The sequence below is a fragment of the Protopterus annectens genome, chromosome 6.part1, assembly GCF_019279795.1.
Source record: "Protopterus annectens isolate FY-2018-M chromosome 6.part1, PAN1.0, whole genome shotgun sequence".
Classification (NCBI taxonomy): domain Eukaryota; kingdom Metazoa; phylum Chordata; order Ceratodontiformes; family Protopteridae; genus Protopterus; species Protopterus annectens.
The window spans coordinates 464,385,958-464,402,509 of record NC_056738.1 but is presented as its reverse complement, the minus strand read 5'-3'; the positions used below and the strand labels follow the sequence as shown (position 1 = coordinate 464,402,509).

Genomic DNA, 16,552 nt, shown 5'->3' with positions numbered 1-16,552 from the left:
CTGGTGGAAAATGAGGAAAGGTTCCACTGCCATTAGTGCCTGTAATTCTGAAACTCTTCATGCTGATGTTATTGCCAGGAGCAGAGCAGTTTTCCAAGAGATATATTTTAATTCTGCTGTGTTAGCTGGCTCAAAAGGAGGTAAAATTAATTTTTCCAAATCAAAGTTGAGGTCCCAAGTTGGAGTAGGTGCTCTACGGGGCGGTCTTATGTTTTTAGCCCCTCTGAGGTACTGCCTTAGCAAAGGATTAGAGAAAATTGGTGGATCCGTGTTGTAATGAGCAGAGATGGCAGAGGCATGGATCTTGATGGATGAGAAGGAGAGGCCTTTGTCCAGCATCTCAGTTAAATATTGTAGTATCTGAGGAATGTTTGGGACAAGAGGGTCAAGACTGTGAGCTTGGTTCCAGGCACAGAATCTCTTCCATTTATCCGAATAGGCTTTCCTGTTACTAGGCCTTCTGGTCTCCAAAATGACATCCATAACAGCTTTAGAGAGAAGCATTGCTTGCTTGACTAAGGAATCTTCCATGCAGCTAGGTTTAAGGTCTTTAGCTGGCTGTATAGTATCTGATTGTTGTGCTGAGTCAGCAGATGTGGGATTTGAGGCAAAATCCAGGGTGGTCCTTGTGCTAAGTTCTTTAAGATTGGGTACCAGTGCTAGCGTGGCCAGTCTAGTGCAATCAGGATCATCTTTGGCTCTTCTTGCCTGGCTTTTATGAGTACCTTTGGCAGGAGGGGTAGTGGTGGGAAAGCGTATACTTGTAGGTTTTTCCAGCTGAATGAGAGGGCATCCACATTCCATGCTTGTGGATGGTAACTCCTTGTGCAGAATTTCTGTAGCTGGCAGTTTCATTGGGGATGCAAACAGATCTATGTCCGGGCTCCACCACTTCTGTGTTATCATTCTGAATATTTGTGTATTCAATTCCCATTTGTGGGGATCCATGATGTTTCTGCTTAAGTCGTCTGCCAGTGTGTTTTTCTCTCCTGGCAGGAATTGTGCTTGCAGATGAACTTGATAGTTTACAGCTGTGTTCCACAAGGTCATGGCTTGTCTGCAGAGGGGGTAGGAGTGAGTGCCCCCTTGCTTGTTTATGTACCACATAACTGTGGTGTTGTACGTCTTTAGTAGTAGTTGTCCTGGATGCAGCAGGTCCTTGAAAGCTATAAGGGCATTTTGTACAGCTAGCATCTCTTTTTGATTGATGTGAAGATGCCTTTGTTCTGCGGGCCACTTGCCCTGAATACATTTGCCTGCCATGTGTGCTCCCCAGGCGTAATCCGATGCATCTGTTGTCTGTGTCTGCCTGGCTGTGGGTTGAGTAAAAGGCTGTCCCTTGTTGAGGTGACAAGCTTGAGCCCACCATTGAAACTCCTGTTGAAGGCAAGGAATTAGTGGTATAACTGTTTCCAAACTTTGACAGTGTTGAGACCATACACTCTTTAGGTACCATTGTAGTTTCCTCATATGCAGTCTGGCATATGGAATTAGTAGTATGCAAGACGCCATGTAACCCAAGGCCTGCAGAACTTTTCTTGCAAGGAGTTGGGTCTTTGTTGCCATCAATTGAAAGTATTGAGTCAGTTGTCCTTGCCATCTCGGCCATTATGTTCAAGCTGGCACCCAGGAATATTATCTCTTGTGAGGGCACTAGTTTTGATTTCTTTTCATTTACTGTGTACCCCAGGCAACTTAATAACTTTTTTACAAACGCCAGATGCTTTAGAAGAATGTCCTTGCTCTCTGCTTGAATCAGGCAGTCGTCCAGGTACAGATAAATTTGAATTCCTTTCTGTCTGCAAAATGCAATTACTGGTGCCAGGCACTTTGTGAAGACCCTGGGTGCAGTAGATAAGCCAAAGGGCAGTGCAGAGAATTGATAGTGCATTGAACCAGCTATGAATATGAAGTATCTTCTGCAGTTTTGTCCGATAGGGACATGCAGGTATGCCTACTTGAGGTCCAAGGCCACGAGCCAAGCTTTCTTGCCCAGCATGGGAAGAAGCTGCTGTAGTGTCAACATTTTGAATTTCGGAACATCCAGGTCAGGTAAGTGTTTAGAGAAGAAAGATCCAGAATGGGCCTCCAGGCTTTGTCCTTTCTTGGAACCAGAGTCTTGAGTAAAATCCTTGTCCTTGCTCCTGTGGTGGTACCTTTAGAATAGCTCTCATATCCATGAGTGCTGTAATTTGTTTTTGAGCCTCTGCCCATTGATTTGGTGGCAGATTTGGCATTCCTTTTAACCTTGGCAGAGTGTGAAAGTGGAACCTGTAACCTTGAGATACAATGTTGAGAACCCATTTGTCTTTGGTGATCATATGCAATTGTGATAGAAAAGTGCCAGTTTTCCTTCCAAGGGGGCTGCCAAGAGAGAGTTGTTTGGCAGCTGTAGTGGGAAGTCATTGGGGCTGCTTTTTATATCGTTGGGGCCTGTCTTCCCCTTCTTTCTGGCCTGATCCAACCCATTGTCGAGGACTGTAAGGACCTTGTGGTTGACCTCTACCTCTTGGGCGTCTGTATCTGCCCCTTTGAGGTCTGTCTGTAACTGGAAAGGACCAATTCTTAGTTGGCCAATTTCTGCTAAATCTAGGAGGCTGAACCTGTAAGAAATCCTTCACCGTTTGCATAGATTTTGCCTTATCCTCCATTTTCTTTAATACCTCTTCTGCCTTAACTCCAAACAACACATCCTGCTGCAAAGGTGCATCCAATAATTTTGCTTTAACATGATCTGGTAACGTATGTTCTTTTAACCAAGCATGTCTTCTAATGACAGAGCCTGTAACTGCTGCTCTACAGGAGGCCTCTATAGAAACAAAACCACATTGCAAAGTATGTTTTCCCACTTGTTCAGCTGCATGCAATAAATCCTGCATTTCTTTAAAATTAGGAGGATCTGAATCTGGAAGCATTTTTGTTTCAACTGAGACAGTAAAAATTGCTGATATTTTAGCATGTGAAACTGGCAATTTAAGGCTCTCATTGTTAAAGTTGCAGACGTATATACTTTCTTTCCCCGTCTGTCTAATGCTCTGGAATCTCTGTCAGATTCTTGGCTGATGAGGCCTTAACCCCTTTGGGTCCCTGAGAAATAGTTTCAGGGTCAGCAACAGGGCTTTTATACAGAAATTTGTGCGAGTCAGGGACTCTGTAGTATCTGTCAGGTTTAACTGGGGCTGGAGGTAAGGAATCAGGACTTAAGCTGGATTCAGTATACACATCATCCACAATATCTAACACTGGCGGAATAGCAAGGGGTCTGTGTTGAGGTAATAAAAGGAAGTCTCTGAGCCTTTTCTTGGATTCCGAGTAATCCTGGCCTTCCCAGTGGAAATGCTCCCTCATGGTATGTAAGGTTTCCCCAAAGGAGTAGTCCTCAGGCAGAGAGGCTGATGGAACTGACTCCTCAGCATCAGAGTCCTCATAAGGGGGTAAAGAATATCCTAGGTCTGAGGATGAATCTGAAGAGATGGACACCTGGTCGGATGAGTCATAGTCTGCATCCTGTCTAGGCCTTTTATCAGGAGGGGGATGGGACCCCCTGATCAGAGTGATTAAGTCTTCAGCCATTTTCAGCATTTGTTTCTTAGGCATGGAGGCCTGTCCCAGAGAATGCTGTATTTGTTTCTTTGTTTTTAAAGGAGGCTTAGACTTAGCAGAGGGTTTAATGCTTAACTTGAGTAGGTCTGAAAACACCCTCTGAAGCTGCGGGTAGCTCAGCTACTCCGGATCCCTTTGAAGGGTTAGTTTCGGTAGGCTGAATAACTAGTACGTCCGATGGCCCAGCCATCTCCACGTGTGAGTCAGAGGCGGCCTGTGGTTCTACAGAAGCGGTTGTCAGGGCTGCGAAGGCGCTTCACTGAAAACCGGAGAACCGGCGAGTGGCCTAGAAGAGGCTTCGTCATCAGTTTTGGGCCTCGGATGCCTATCCTTGTCTTTGTGCTTTTTATGTACTCCAGTCGTCGGAAGTTCCGATGGCATGGTATAATTGAATTTTCTACCAAAATAATGCGGGCAAAATCAAAACGACGTTTAATAGTGCGCTTGTTACACCTAGCACAAAACCGACAACCAGTGACGTCGTGGTCTGGGCCTAGGCATGGGATACAATAAGAATGGAAATCCTTATGAGGTATTTGCTTCCCACAAGAAATACAGTTATTAACTTTTACTGACATCAGCCTGAGGCAAGAAAAAGTTTCCCCAACGGGGTACTTTGTAGAAGACTTCGGTTCTGGACTCGGAATAAAAATCTCAGGAGACGGCCGACCGGCATTTGCGAACTGCTTTTGCTTCGGGCACCGCGCGGCAAGAAAGACTTTGGAACTCGGGCCGACTGGGGAACCGCCTGACGGCAGGATAACCCAAGTGTAATGACTGCAGCAGTGTAACACGAACATCAGACTGAACTACATTTACAAAATATTATTAGAATAGATTCTGATCAAGAATACAATATATACTGCAAGTAGCAAAACACTTTCATAAATTGAAATCATCTCATATTTAAATCTCAACCCACATCTCTCAACCTCTTACCGCATGAAATCTGGACAAAGCCTAAAATAATGGATGGATAAAGTCCCAAAAATAGGGACAGATTTTAAACATTGCTCTTAGAAACTAGGACATGATTTTCATATAGAATCAAGCCATATCTTACAAACTCCTCCAGAGAAGCAATCGCCAGGACACAACTTCTATCTACCTTACTGTACACCAACCCTATTTTCATAAACCTTAGAAAAACATACCTAAATAAGCTAGAGGGCTGTTACCACAAAACAGCTAAATTTGCCACTAACCAACCTCATGGAAGTCATCACTGTACTGCTCTCCAACAACTAAAATGGCTAAAGTTAACCAACCTCTTATCATTCACCCAACTTACAGTAACCCATTCTGTCATATGCCTACCAGATGTGTCCAGCCCTCTAAAACGTAGTACAGCCCCTCGTTAATAACAGGCCCCTAAGATCGTCTAACAAACTCCTGTTAAAAATTACTAAATCAAACAATAATTTTGGGGACTCCGTTTATTCAAATCAAATCTAAAAAAAAAATGGAACTCTATCTCTCAAAATATTCTCAAAACAGATAACCTCACCTCTTTCAAAAATCTACTTAAAACACACAAATGACAACTGGATATGTTCCTGCATAGCCTCAGGCTAAAATGCTGTCTTTCGCCTCCAACTCAATCTGTTTTTCTCCTACCCTTACTTATGCCTACAGTGAAAGCCATGCCCCCTCACCTCATCCACAGTCTTAACTCTCTAGACCTCACCACACCCACCTAACAAACAGCTAACTCTCATACTACCTGTCTTCAGATTATAAACCATACATACCATGTTACTGTTAGCTGCCTGTCGGAAGCCAGAATCCGCCACATAACACAAGCACTCGGGTCACTCCAGAACAAGTACAAATATAATTCTGTCATTTTTCATGTTGGTGTGAATGACCTGAAAAGTACCTCCCTGGACTACATGAAGAGAGACATGGAAGAGCTCTCTGATCATGCAGCCCAGGCTGGTATGACCCTGACCCTGAGTAGCATCCTGCCCTCACCAAGAATGATACCTCAGTATAAAGAAAAAATGATCAATTTCAACAATTGGCTAAGATTCTGGTGTCATTCAAAGGGGATCCAGTGTCTGTCAGCCTGGGACAACATGCTCGACAAGCCGCGTTGCTTCGCAAGAGGCGGCTTGCACCTGTCACCCCTAGGCTTTTGAATACTGGCTAAGGCTTTTGCTGCCCCCATAGTGCCTTTTTTAGGTAAGGCTCAAAAGTCAAACCCACCTCCGTAAACAGCACAATTAACAAAAAACTGAGGGTTATGCTACTCAATGCCAGGAGTTTAAATCTCAAAATGCATGCGCTCGAAGCACTCCTCAGTATGGAGAACATCGACATCTGTGCAGTAACTGAAACCTGGTTCAAGGCTCCAGAGAGCACCCCAGCACTACCGGGCTACAACTCATACCACACGTTTCGGCCACAGAACATGGACCAAAAAACAAAAGGAGGGGGTGTATCCATATTCATCAAGGATACCTACACCTCCAGGTTAGTGGCGCAGCAAGATACCTCTGAGATCATCCATGTGCAACTAACACTGGGAAAATCTGCAATGCAAACTGTGGCATGCTACAGATCACCCACCATGACCCAGGACCACCACTCCACCTTTCTGGAGACACTGGAAAACATGAAGGTCCTACCGAACACCCTGATATTGGGTGATTTCAATTACCCTACCATTCACTAGGAAAACTACTAGAGTACAAATTCCCAGGCCTAGCGCTTCCTGGAATTCATCAACTCAAACGCCCTATAAGTTCCAGCTGGTAAACTCCCCCTACCAGAGGTGAAAACATATTGGACCTGGTCATCACCAACATGGGCAACAGGTGTTCCACACCGGAGGTCAACCTGTCACTGGTTAGATCAGACCATAAACTAATCACTCTGGATGTCCACACCCCACCATAGGTTCATAAGTTGGTACTAGGCTATCAGCCCTAGGGCCTATACAAGCCTAGCCATAACAATTCCCTGGCTATTTCTTCCCACACTATTTAATTCCCTGGACCCCTGTCTAGCAGGGCGACTGATGTGATCCCTGGGATGAATTTCCTTTCTCCCATCCAATTGTCAAGGTTCCTTTTGAAGAGGACCAAAGACGCACTCTGCTTGACATGTATGGGCAATCTATTTCAGAGTCTGGGGAGTCTCTGGGTCAGGAACCTATCCCTCCAGCATGTTTTGTTTATTGTGATGACAAGATTTAGCTCCCTGGAGCGTGTGACTCTGAGGGATTGGGATTTCTTTAAGTGTAGCATGTCCAACAGCTCTGGGTTTGACATGGCCTGGTATGTTAAGCAAAGATCGCCTTTGAGTAGACGATATGCGACAGAGTATAGCTGGAGTTTTTTAAGGCGGTCAGCGTAGGGCATCTGCTTTAGGCCTGTGATTCTTTTAGTGAGATATTTCTGTGGCCTTTCCAGTTGTTGCAGATGTCTTGAGAGGTACATACCAAACGGGGCATTGTATTCTATAATGGGTCTAATGAGGGATGAGTACAGTGGGACAATGACCTCCTTTTTTCTGGATGAAAAGCCCTTAGTGATGAGGTGTGCCACATAGAAGGATTTCCTGACTGTTGTGGCGATGTGGTTATCGAAGGTGAGACCGCTGTCCACCCGTGTCCCTAAGTCTCTTATCACACTTTTGTGTTTAGTGTACTGCCACCTATATGGTAATTCATGGATACATGTTTTTTCCCAAAGGGGATAACTATACATTTCTTGGCATTGAGCTTGAGCCCATGGCTCTGGCACCAAGCATCTGTTTCTGTAAGGCCCTTTTGTAGAGTATCCACATCATTTGGGGATTCAATAATGGTTCCCAGTTTGCAGTCATCTGCAAACTTTGTTATCCAGAGTTCCTTAGTGCTGGCCTGTACTTCAGAGAAGCAGATGCTAAACAAAAGCGGTCCCAGGACTGAACCCTGAGGTACTCCACTTGTCACTTGTCTGGAGCTGGATTTGGAGTCGGCTACTCTTACAGTGTGGGTTCTATCAGTAAGCCAGTTAGCAACCCATTGGGTGACGTAGGGATTAATGCCCAGCTTAGTAAGTTTATCTATGATTCCAGAGTGGGGGATGGTGTCAAAGGCCTTGGCAAGGTCTAGATAGGCTGTGTGGACCACCTTACCCTTGTCCATGGCTCTGGAGACTGATTCAAAGAAGTCAATCAGGTTCAGGAGATAAGATCGGCCCTTCACAAACCCAAACTGGGTGGGGTCCAGTGTTTGAAGGTTGCCAATGTCTTTGTTTATAAGTTCCATGATAATACGCGCCATGGCCTTGCAGATAAGGCTTGTCAGACTGATGGGACGGTAGTTTCCGGGATCCAAGGTGGATCCCCCCTTGTGGATTGGGATAACTGTAGCTCTGCGCCACTCAGTGGGCACGAAACCTGAGGTGAGGCTATGATTAAACATGACACTTAGGTGAGGTGCCAGTTCATATTGTAGTTCATGTAGTACACAGCCGGGATGTCATCTGGTCCAATGGATGCTGTATTCTTGGCTTTAGAGAGTGCGTTTTGTACCTGTGTGGCGTTATTACTGGAATTTGGCAATCTTCCGGTATTGAGATGGGCCATTTAGGGGTGAGAGGGGGTGAAGTTGGCACTGAATCGATCTGCCAGGATATTGGCAATATCCTTCGGATCAGTATATTTATTGCCATTCTGTTTTAGCTCAGAGCAGATCTGAGCATTGCCATTTAGATTCTTGACATAGTTATAGAATGCTTTGTGGTTGTCTTTGGAATCTTTGGCAATTTTATTTTCATAACTAGCTTTGGAGGATTTTATGAGGCATCTCAGTTTCTTACTGAGGCTAGTAAGGGAGTTTTTTGCATCCTGGGATTTTCCTCTTTTCTGCAAAAGTTTCTTCCTTTTGTTGTAAAGTTTGTTTATGGCAGGGGACCACCAGATTGGCTTCCTTTTTTTGGATGAGAGCATTTTGGTTCTATTTGGGATGGCACGATTCATGCATGAGTGGATGTGCTCGTACAGTGCCTTAGTGTAGGATTCAGCAGTTGAACTTTCAGTTCCCGTCTGCATGGGTGTCATGAAGTTTGTCACTTCTGACTTGAGTAGCATGAAGTTGGCTTTGGAGAAGTTTTTTATGGTGGTTTCTTTACTGGGGGGTGGGGGTGGGATGTGGATGTTAAGGGTGATTAGCTTATGGTCAGACCTGACTAACAAGGGGGTGACCATAGGTATGGAGCATTGATTTGCCATGTTGGTTGATTACAGGCAAACACAGGAGGACTATGGCTAACCAAGTTTGCCGATGACTCCAAACTGGGAGCCATAATTGACTCTCCGGCTGACATTGACATCCTCCAAAAAGGGCCTTACTGAGACGGACACCTGGTGTCAAAGTCATGGCCTCAAGCTAAATGCCAAAAAATGCATAGTCATCCCATTTGGGAAAAACAAAACACCCACGAATTATCACATAGGTGGCAGCCCCCTTAATACGCAAGAGGTAATAAGAGATCTGGGGACCCAGGTGGATAGTAATCTCTCCTTTGACAATCATATTGCCAAAGTAGTTAGGAAATCCTTCTACGTGGCCCATCTAATTACTAAAGGGTTCGATCTAGAAATAAAGAGGTTATAGTGCCCCTCTACTCATTACTCATTAGACCCATCATGGAGTACAATGCCCCATTTGGGATGTACCTCACAAGACACTTCCAACAGCTGGAAAGATCACAAAGTACCTCACCAAGAGAAATACTAGCCTCAAACATATGTCCTATGCAGCCCAACTGAAGAAACTCTGGCAGTACTCAGTGGCATATCGCTTACTCAGAGGTGATCTCTGCCTGACATACAAAGCCATGTCCAACTCAGAATTGATGGACATGCTCCACCTAAAGAAATCCAAGTCACTGCAAGCCACGCACTCTAGTGAGCTAAACCTCACCACAACAATAAATAGAACATGCTGGAGGGATAGATTCCTGTCACAGAGACTCCCCATGCTTTGGAACAAAATTCCAAATTACATCAGGCAGAGCCCCAGACTAACACTCTTCAAGAGAAACCTTGACGAGTGGATGGGTAACAGAAAATACACCCCTGGGATCACTTCATTGGGTCTGCTTGACAGGATCAGTTAATTAATCAATGGGGCGGCGAAAGCCGATACACTCTGGCTAGGCTTATAAATGCCCTCGGGCAGATAGCCTAGTACCTACCTATGAACCTATGGAGATGCTCAATATAACTCTGTGAAGTTCTCAACTGAACTGATCACTTCTGTCAACAGCGCTCTTAATCTGAATAATCATCTCCTCTGAACTGTGCCATACTTAATTTGTATTTAACTCAATGCTGTTGATATATTATTCAGTGCATAGCATAAAAAATGTGTTAAACCAGTAGTTCCATTTAGTTTGTATCTAAAAACCTTTAGTTTTTTACTCTTTGTAGTTTGTAACAAATGTAAATATCTTCAGACTATATTATTCTCAATGTTGCCCTTATGTAATATTTTATATCATGTATATGTGGAGCTTTTCTCTGGGCCTCTGCTGAAAAGGGGCTACTAAGCCCAGTCGGACCACCCCAGTATAGCAAATAAATAAAAATTATATAAATGAACATGCATTTTCTGAAAGATATGAAGTATGAAACTCAAATGAATGAAATTATTTAGTGATTTGCCAGAAAACCACAAATTTTATGAGAAACAGACCAAACATATTAAGCATAAATGCAGATATTTTGCAAAAAACTGGAGAGTTGAGAGGTATGCTTGACAATTTAGGCAGAGGCATAGTTACATTTTCATGTGTGTTTAAATACATACGTACATCAAATATGGATTCATTATTCTTATGTGGTGCATTTTTTGTGGGAATCATTCAAACATTTTTAAATGCTTCTTACATTTTGGTTTTTGCTGCATTTTACCTTCATTAAGTAATTCTGCATTCACATGATGTTTTATTCTACCATGTGATCATTATGTTCTGATCCTTGTTGCAAGGATTTTTAGCTAGATGTACTGAAAACATTGGTAGCTGGCTAGCCAAGCAAGTTTTTTTTTTACATGTATTGACAAGTGCCTGGCTACTAACAATATGAATTAAATGTAGATTTTGCACTTCATTTCCTGTGCCGGTGTTATTTGTTATATTATAAGATGGAAGCCCATCCGCATTATCTTCATTTCTTTACTGACACTGTCACCTCTAGGAGTCTGAGATGAGACCACAGCATGAGCTGTCCACATGACATCTGTCCCCATGAATGGCAGCCCAATCAGAAGGAGCTTGAAAGCTCCCTCTCTGGGTACTAGCTAAACTTTTTTGGGGGGGGGGCCTTGTAGGGGTCAAAGACAGGGAAGGTGAGGAGATAGGTAACTGGATATACACACATATGCATGGACAACCAACCCTAAGACAGCAACCATGACAGGAGGAAAACAAAGGGGAGGAGAGTTAGATATATTACCGCAGCAGTCATGATATCCAAACACATGCAATTATGCTAAGCTCCTAACATGACTGACCTAATATTATGTTCATCATATTGTTGATTGCTGCAGTAATGACAGCACAAGAGAAGATTCCCAGAGCTTACAGACCAATGGGTGTTTGGGCCCTTAAATGGTGCTGGTTGCATTAGTCCTTTGTAGGAAAGTCATGGTAAATGATGCTTTGGCTCTTGAGGTAATGTCCAGGTTATAACACTTGGAAAAGGTGCGAGTAGATGACTGGTAGATGCTTTAAGATACCCTCGGTGCCGACCTCTGTAGTACCTGCTCTGGCTGTTGTAGAATGGGCTGTCACATGCCCTGGAATAGTACAGCCATGGAAAAAGTAAATAGGTGGAGATGCACTTAGACAACAACTTAGAGAAGGTCTAATTAGAGGCCTTCCCCCTGCATTTGCTATGGATAACTTGAGAATTCCTGTTTGCTTTACTCCTTTCAAGGAAAGCATTAGTTGGCTATACAAGCGTACCTAAACAACTCTGTGTTGGTTTGTGACTGACTGTGCAGTTGTCTGGTAAGAGAAGTTTTATGTGAATTTATATTTTATTTCATACCATTGTTTTTTGCAGTTTGCATGAAGAAAGGGATAGCTTGCACACAAGAAGATTTACTTTGATATATATTTTGTTTTACCTTTAATTTTTAGTGTCGGTTAGAAAGCAATAGGTTTTAGACAGGCAATCTCCAGCCATCCTAAGGGACCCTAGTTTGCTATAAATTAACAGAGATTGCAGACAGGACAAGCCAGGGCTTGTATAAACAATCCTGTCTTGATTTGTGGTTTATTGATCTTTACTGTTAAAAAGTGGTGTGACTGCGAGTGATAATGATATAAAACAGAATTCCAGGTTTTGTGTGACTTTCACAGCTTGTATGACTGTCAGAGCAACAACTTTACGTTACTTGATTGAATATTTAGTTGCATTTTATGTGACATTTCTCTTTGAAGTTGATTTAATTCTCTCTGAATTCTGTGGTAACTGATTTTGATTATTCTTTTCTTTTAGAATTTTTTATTCATTTGCAGCTGAACATGGATTTCTTGAATGAGTATGCCATTAACGATTCGTTAAAGCACAAATATTGTGTAAAGTGTAATAAATGTTACATGTAAAGGTAACAACTGATAACACTGGTGATCTGTAGTCCTCGTGTCAAAAGCTGGATGATTTGCTTACCATTATTAGTAGTGAATCTAGACTTACTGATGATGATTGCACTTGTGCAATTAGCAAGGCTTGGAGAACTGTTGTCACATACATTAATGACTGAACTCATGAGATAAATAATGTTAGGCCAAGAGGAAAAAAAACACATTTAGGAACGGAAGTGTTTACTGTCTGGAAAGATCACTCAACCACTATGAAATAAGATAATGCCATTAACTTTTTAATTCTGGATATAAGTATTCAGCAATCTTGAGTATTCATAGTATATACAAGGAAACAAAAAAAGAAAGAAAGAACTTCACAACAAAGAAGAAAAAGACACTGATCAATGTCTGTAAAACAAAGAGAATACATAAAGGACATTGCTTTATGTAACAAATATATTGCAGGGAATTATGAAGTTTTTCTATCAGAAAACCTTCAGTCTACAGAAAAAGTCATCAGTTTTCCAAAACAGAAGGTAGAAAAAAGATGCAAAGGGCAGGTAAAAAGAAACCAAAATTGAACATGGAAGGCACAGGTAAAAAGGAAGAAACCAAAACTGAACATGGAAGGACTGACGGACATTACTGTGAGAAAGAAAAATAAAAGGAGAAAGAGATGTTGACAACATGGCTCAAGCTGTGGATGTACAAAACCAGCTGGATGAGAAATGTATGCTTGCAAATGCAATAAGCAACGAGATCAGTGGAATTAATAAGGCTAATTGTGATGAAGATCATTCATATCTCTCAAATTCTTAGAATAAGAAATCTAGACAAAGCCATGAAAAACGTGGTACAAATAGGGACAATTTTTAAATACTGCTCTTACAAACTTAGAAAGTTGATAAAATAACAGGTTTTGCATTTGCATGAATTTTCTGAAGGGTATGCAGTCTAAAACTCAAATGTCTGTCATTATTTTCTAACTGCAATCCTTAATGATTTGCCAGAAAGCCACAATTTTATGAAAAAAGGACCAAAAATATAAGGCAAAAATCTGGAAATTCTGCAGAAATCTGTACAGTTGAGAGGTATGAGATCATTCATTTGTAACAACTGAGAGGGCAGGCATTACTGAATTAGAAGTTAAAGATTCTTCAGACCTGGTCAGAAAACATATTCTTGTAATTTGAGGGTCAATTATTAGATGTGGCTCTGAAATCCAAAATTTTATGAGGGACAGCAAAATCAGACATGCACTGCAAATTCAGAGACAGTTCAGAAGAATGGGGACAAACCCTGCAAATGTGCCCACTGTCCATATACTAGGTTGATCATCAGGATGAAAAAAAGTTATCTCATGAGCTCACTGGCTGATGCTCCCTACTGCTATTATCTACAGCAAGTTCCCACTTCTCTTAACTGTTCAATATTCACAGTCCTCCTACTTCTTGTCAAGATGCACTTCCCCTTATGACGTCATTTGAGTAGGAGCACTTTTCTGCCCTTCATTTGGACATTTTTCAACTTAGAAGGAAGAAATAAGTACATAAAGGTAATAAAGGCATTCATAGATGAGAAGAACTGTACACATTCATCTAGTTCACCTATGCATAAATCAGGCCATTTGGACCTAGGATAGTTTGGATAATCAAACATATAATTGAACTGGATAAAAAACTTCTAAAATATATTAAAGAAGAAAAATAAAACAAATATACTGCAAGTACAAAATGATATAGTAGATTACTGTAGTACAAGCTCAAAAAAATGCTCACAAGCGAATATGTACAATGGTTACATTTTCAGACTTGATTATTTTTCCTACCTGAAAACTTTGAAAGGCTGTGTTTGTATAACTGACGTTTCTGATAATCTATGTTCAGATAATCAACTCTCTACTGTATAAATAAGTATAAAGTACTCATTTTTTACTCTTCTGTCATTCAACTACAAACATTGCAGCTGTAGTGCAGCCGCTTCTATCAAACATGTTGTTGTTGTTGTGTCTTTCGGCTTTTCCCGGTTAGGGGTCGCCACAGTGGAACTCCAGTCTGCTAATGATTGGCAGTAGATTTTTATGTGCCAAGTTGCCAGCCCTGATGCACAACCTTCAATGAAGGTACGCCCATTCACGCATGTCTCCACACAGAAGACGCTCTAGCTGAAAATCGAACAAGACAACGTCTTATTGTGAGGCGAAACATGTAACGTACTACATAAATATAATGTTTACTTCAAAGGAGGTGGCTTTTAAAATGGACGAGCCAAAATGTATATCTCAGTACAATTTGAAAACACAGGACTTTAAATTCAATTTACTGAAAGACTCTCAAATAAATCACATTTAAATGACTTTTACTATCTGTAAGATAATGCAAGCAGATTATAAACAGGCATTACATGTCACAGTGAAGTTTTATTCACAGCTTAGCATTATATGTCCTAGTGAAATGTTATTCATAGCTACATATGTAATTCTTAATAAATAATTAAAAATCAAAATTTCTTGTGAAAAAGAAAATAGCAGCTTAACTAGGATGGGAAATGTAGATACTGATAGCCACTGGAAAACAAATGGGCATTTAAAAATACATATTCTCAGCAAATATCACACAGCAGCTGTATTAAGTACATTAACATATCTGTAAGCCTTTCTTGTACCAACTGGAATCAGAAACCGGTTTACCTAATGGAACGATGAGAAACCGCATGTAGCTGAGCCAGTCTGGAGTTTTATTAGCCAGCTGACTAACAAAGAATCTTAAGATGGCACTGAGATAACTCTGGCTTCCAACAGCAACCACCTTCACTGGGCGCGGCATTGATGAGTTGCAGTTACAACTGTAAGATAAAATAAACCTGCTGGTGAAAGCAGACATGTAACCGCACATCCCAATTTATCAGTCTTTATCTAATTTGCATCCCACATCAACAAACGTAAATGGATATCCTTTAAGTGTCAGTGGCTACTGAAATGTAAGAGTTCCAAATAATACACACACACAAAACAAACAACAAAAAAACAAAACAAAACTGAAGGTAGCAGTGCATGTGGCTCCAGCTGCCTTGGAAGAAATTCAATAAAAATGAAAGTAGCAGTGCATGTGTGCTTCAGGTAATGTTTAATTTATTTTTAAACCACATATTCTCTTCTTTGTACAGTGGCCTTTTAAAAGCAGAACATTTATTCATTTCACTTTATATGTGAAATATGTTCATCAAAACACAGATTACACTCTACATTCATGGCAGTTGACAGTGGACTATAACATCTTCAAAAAAGCAGTCAAGACAAAGCACTATGAATAATGCCAACTAAAATGATGTTCATCAAATGGAAATGATGATTTCACAAACTATGAAACAAAAAAGGGTATGTGTAGTGACAGGAGGAGAATTTTGTTTGTTTACATACAGTCTGTAGTTAACACTCCCTGAGACAATGGTGAACCTCTTATTGAGATGGACCCATCTGCAGCAACGTAACAGTTTAAAAAAACTGACAAGATGATGCTAGACAAACATACTGCACAACACAATCTGTAACTAAGACTAATTAAACAAGTGCTGATACAGTGCTAAAGAACAAGACTAAAGAGGCACCACAATGGCCATAACAGGATTTCAAATATGCTGTTTTTATACCCATGAGTAAATGAGACAAATGGAGCTATGGATGTGCTATACCACCAGAAGGCACTGTCTGTAAGGAAGATATTAAGACTCAAGCTGCCAGATTTGAGCAGGAAGTGCATATGGGAAGTGACTTGAGTCTTAAATTACTGGATAACTGAAGTGAAAGAAATTCAGTACAGGAATGTGTGAGATAACATTAAATGTTATCAGATACAACTTTTAAGAGATTTGCAACATTGGCAATTTGTGTGCAGATAAGCAAGGCAAAAGTGGCATTCTGGAAACCTGAACTGTACAGTGAGCAGAGACCACTTCAGCAAATGTACAGGCAAAAAAAACTGAAAGCACATCCACCATTATATATTCTTATATTGCTATATTATTACACATATTGACACTGGGTAATCAGAGATTTGCATGCATTTTTTTTATCAGTAAGGCTAGTTCCATTACTTACAATACAACTCAAACAAGGACAATGCAAGGCCAGGGTACATATATATAACCTACGCAATAATGAATTAATATTTATTATAAGCAGAATGTACTTAAAGTAAGTATGAAGGGGAAACAGTCAAGAAGGAAGTGAAGGGAGCGGGGAAGGGTTACAGATACGGGAAGAACAAGTAGGAAGGGGGAAAGAGATGGAGTAGAAAGAAAATAAGAGGGATATAGTCTAAGAAGAGACAGAAGCAGGAGGGCAACATTCTAAGACTGATGAT

The 16,552-nt window shown here is 41.3% G+C and overlaps 1 protein-coding gene across 1 annotated transcript in view; it reads right to left on the bottom strand.

The window, feature by feature from the left end:
* The window catches only part of PACS1 (phosphofurin acidic cluster sorting protein 1), a gene marked incomplete in the record, with an annotated part of 1,397,033 nt that overhangs the window by 408,384 nt on the left and 972,097 nt on the right, over positions 1-16,552 (bottom strand). The window contains 1 exon segment of the mRNA XM_044075887.1: positions 14,881-15,035. Within this exon segment, the coding sequence (XP_043931822.1) occupies positions 14,881-15,035 (155 nt within the window).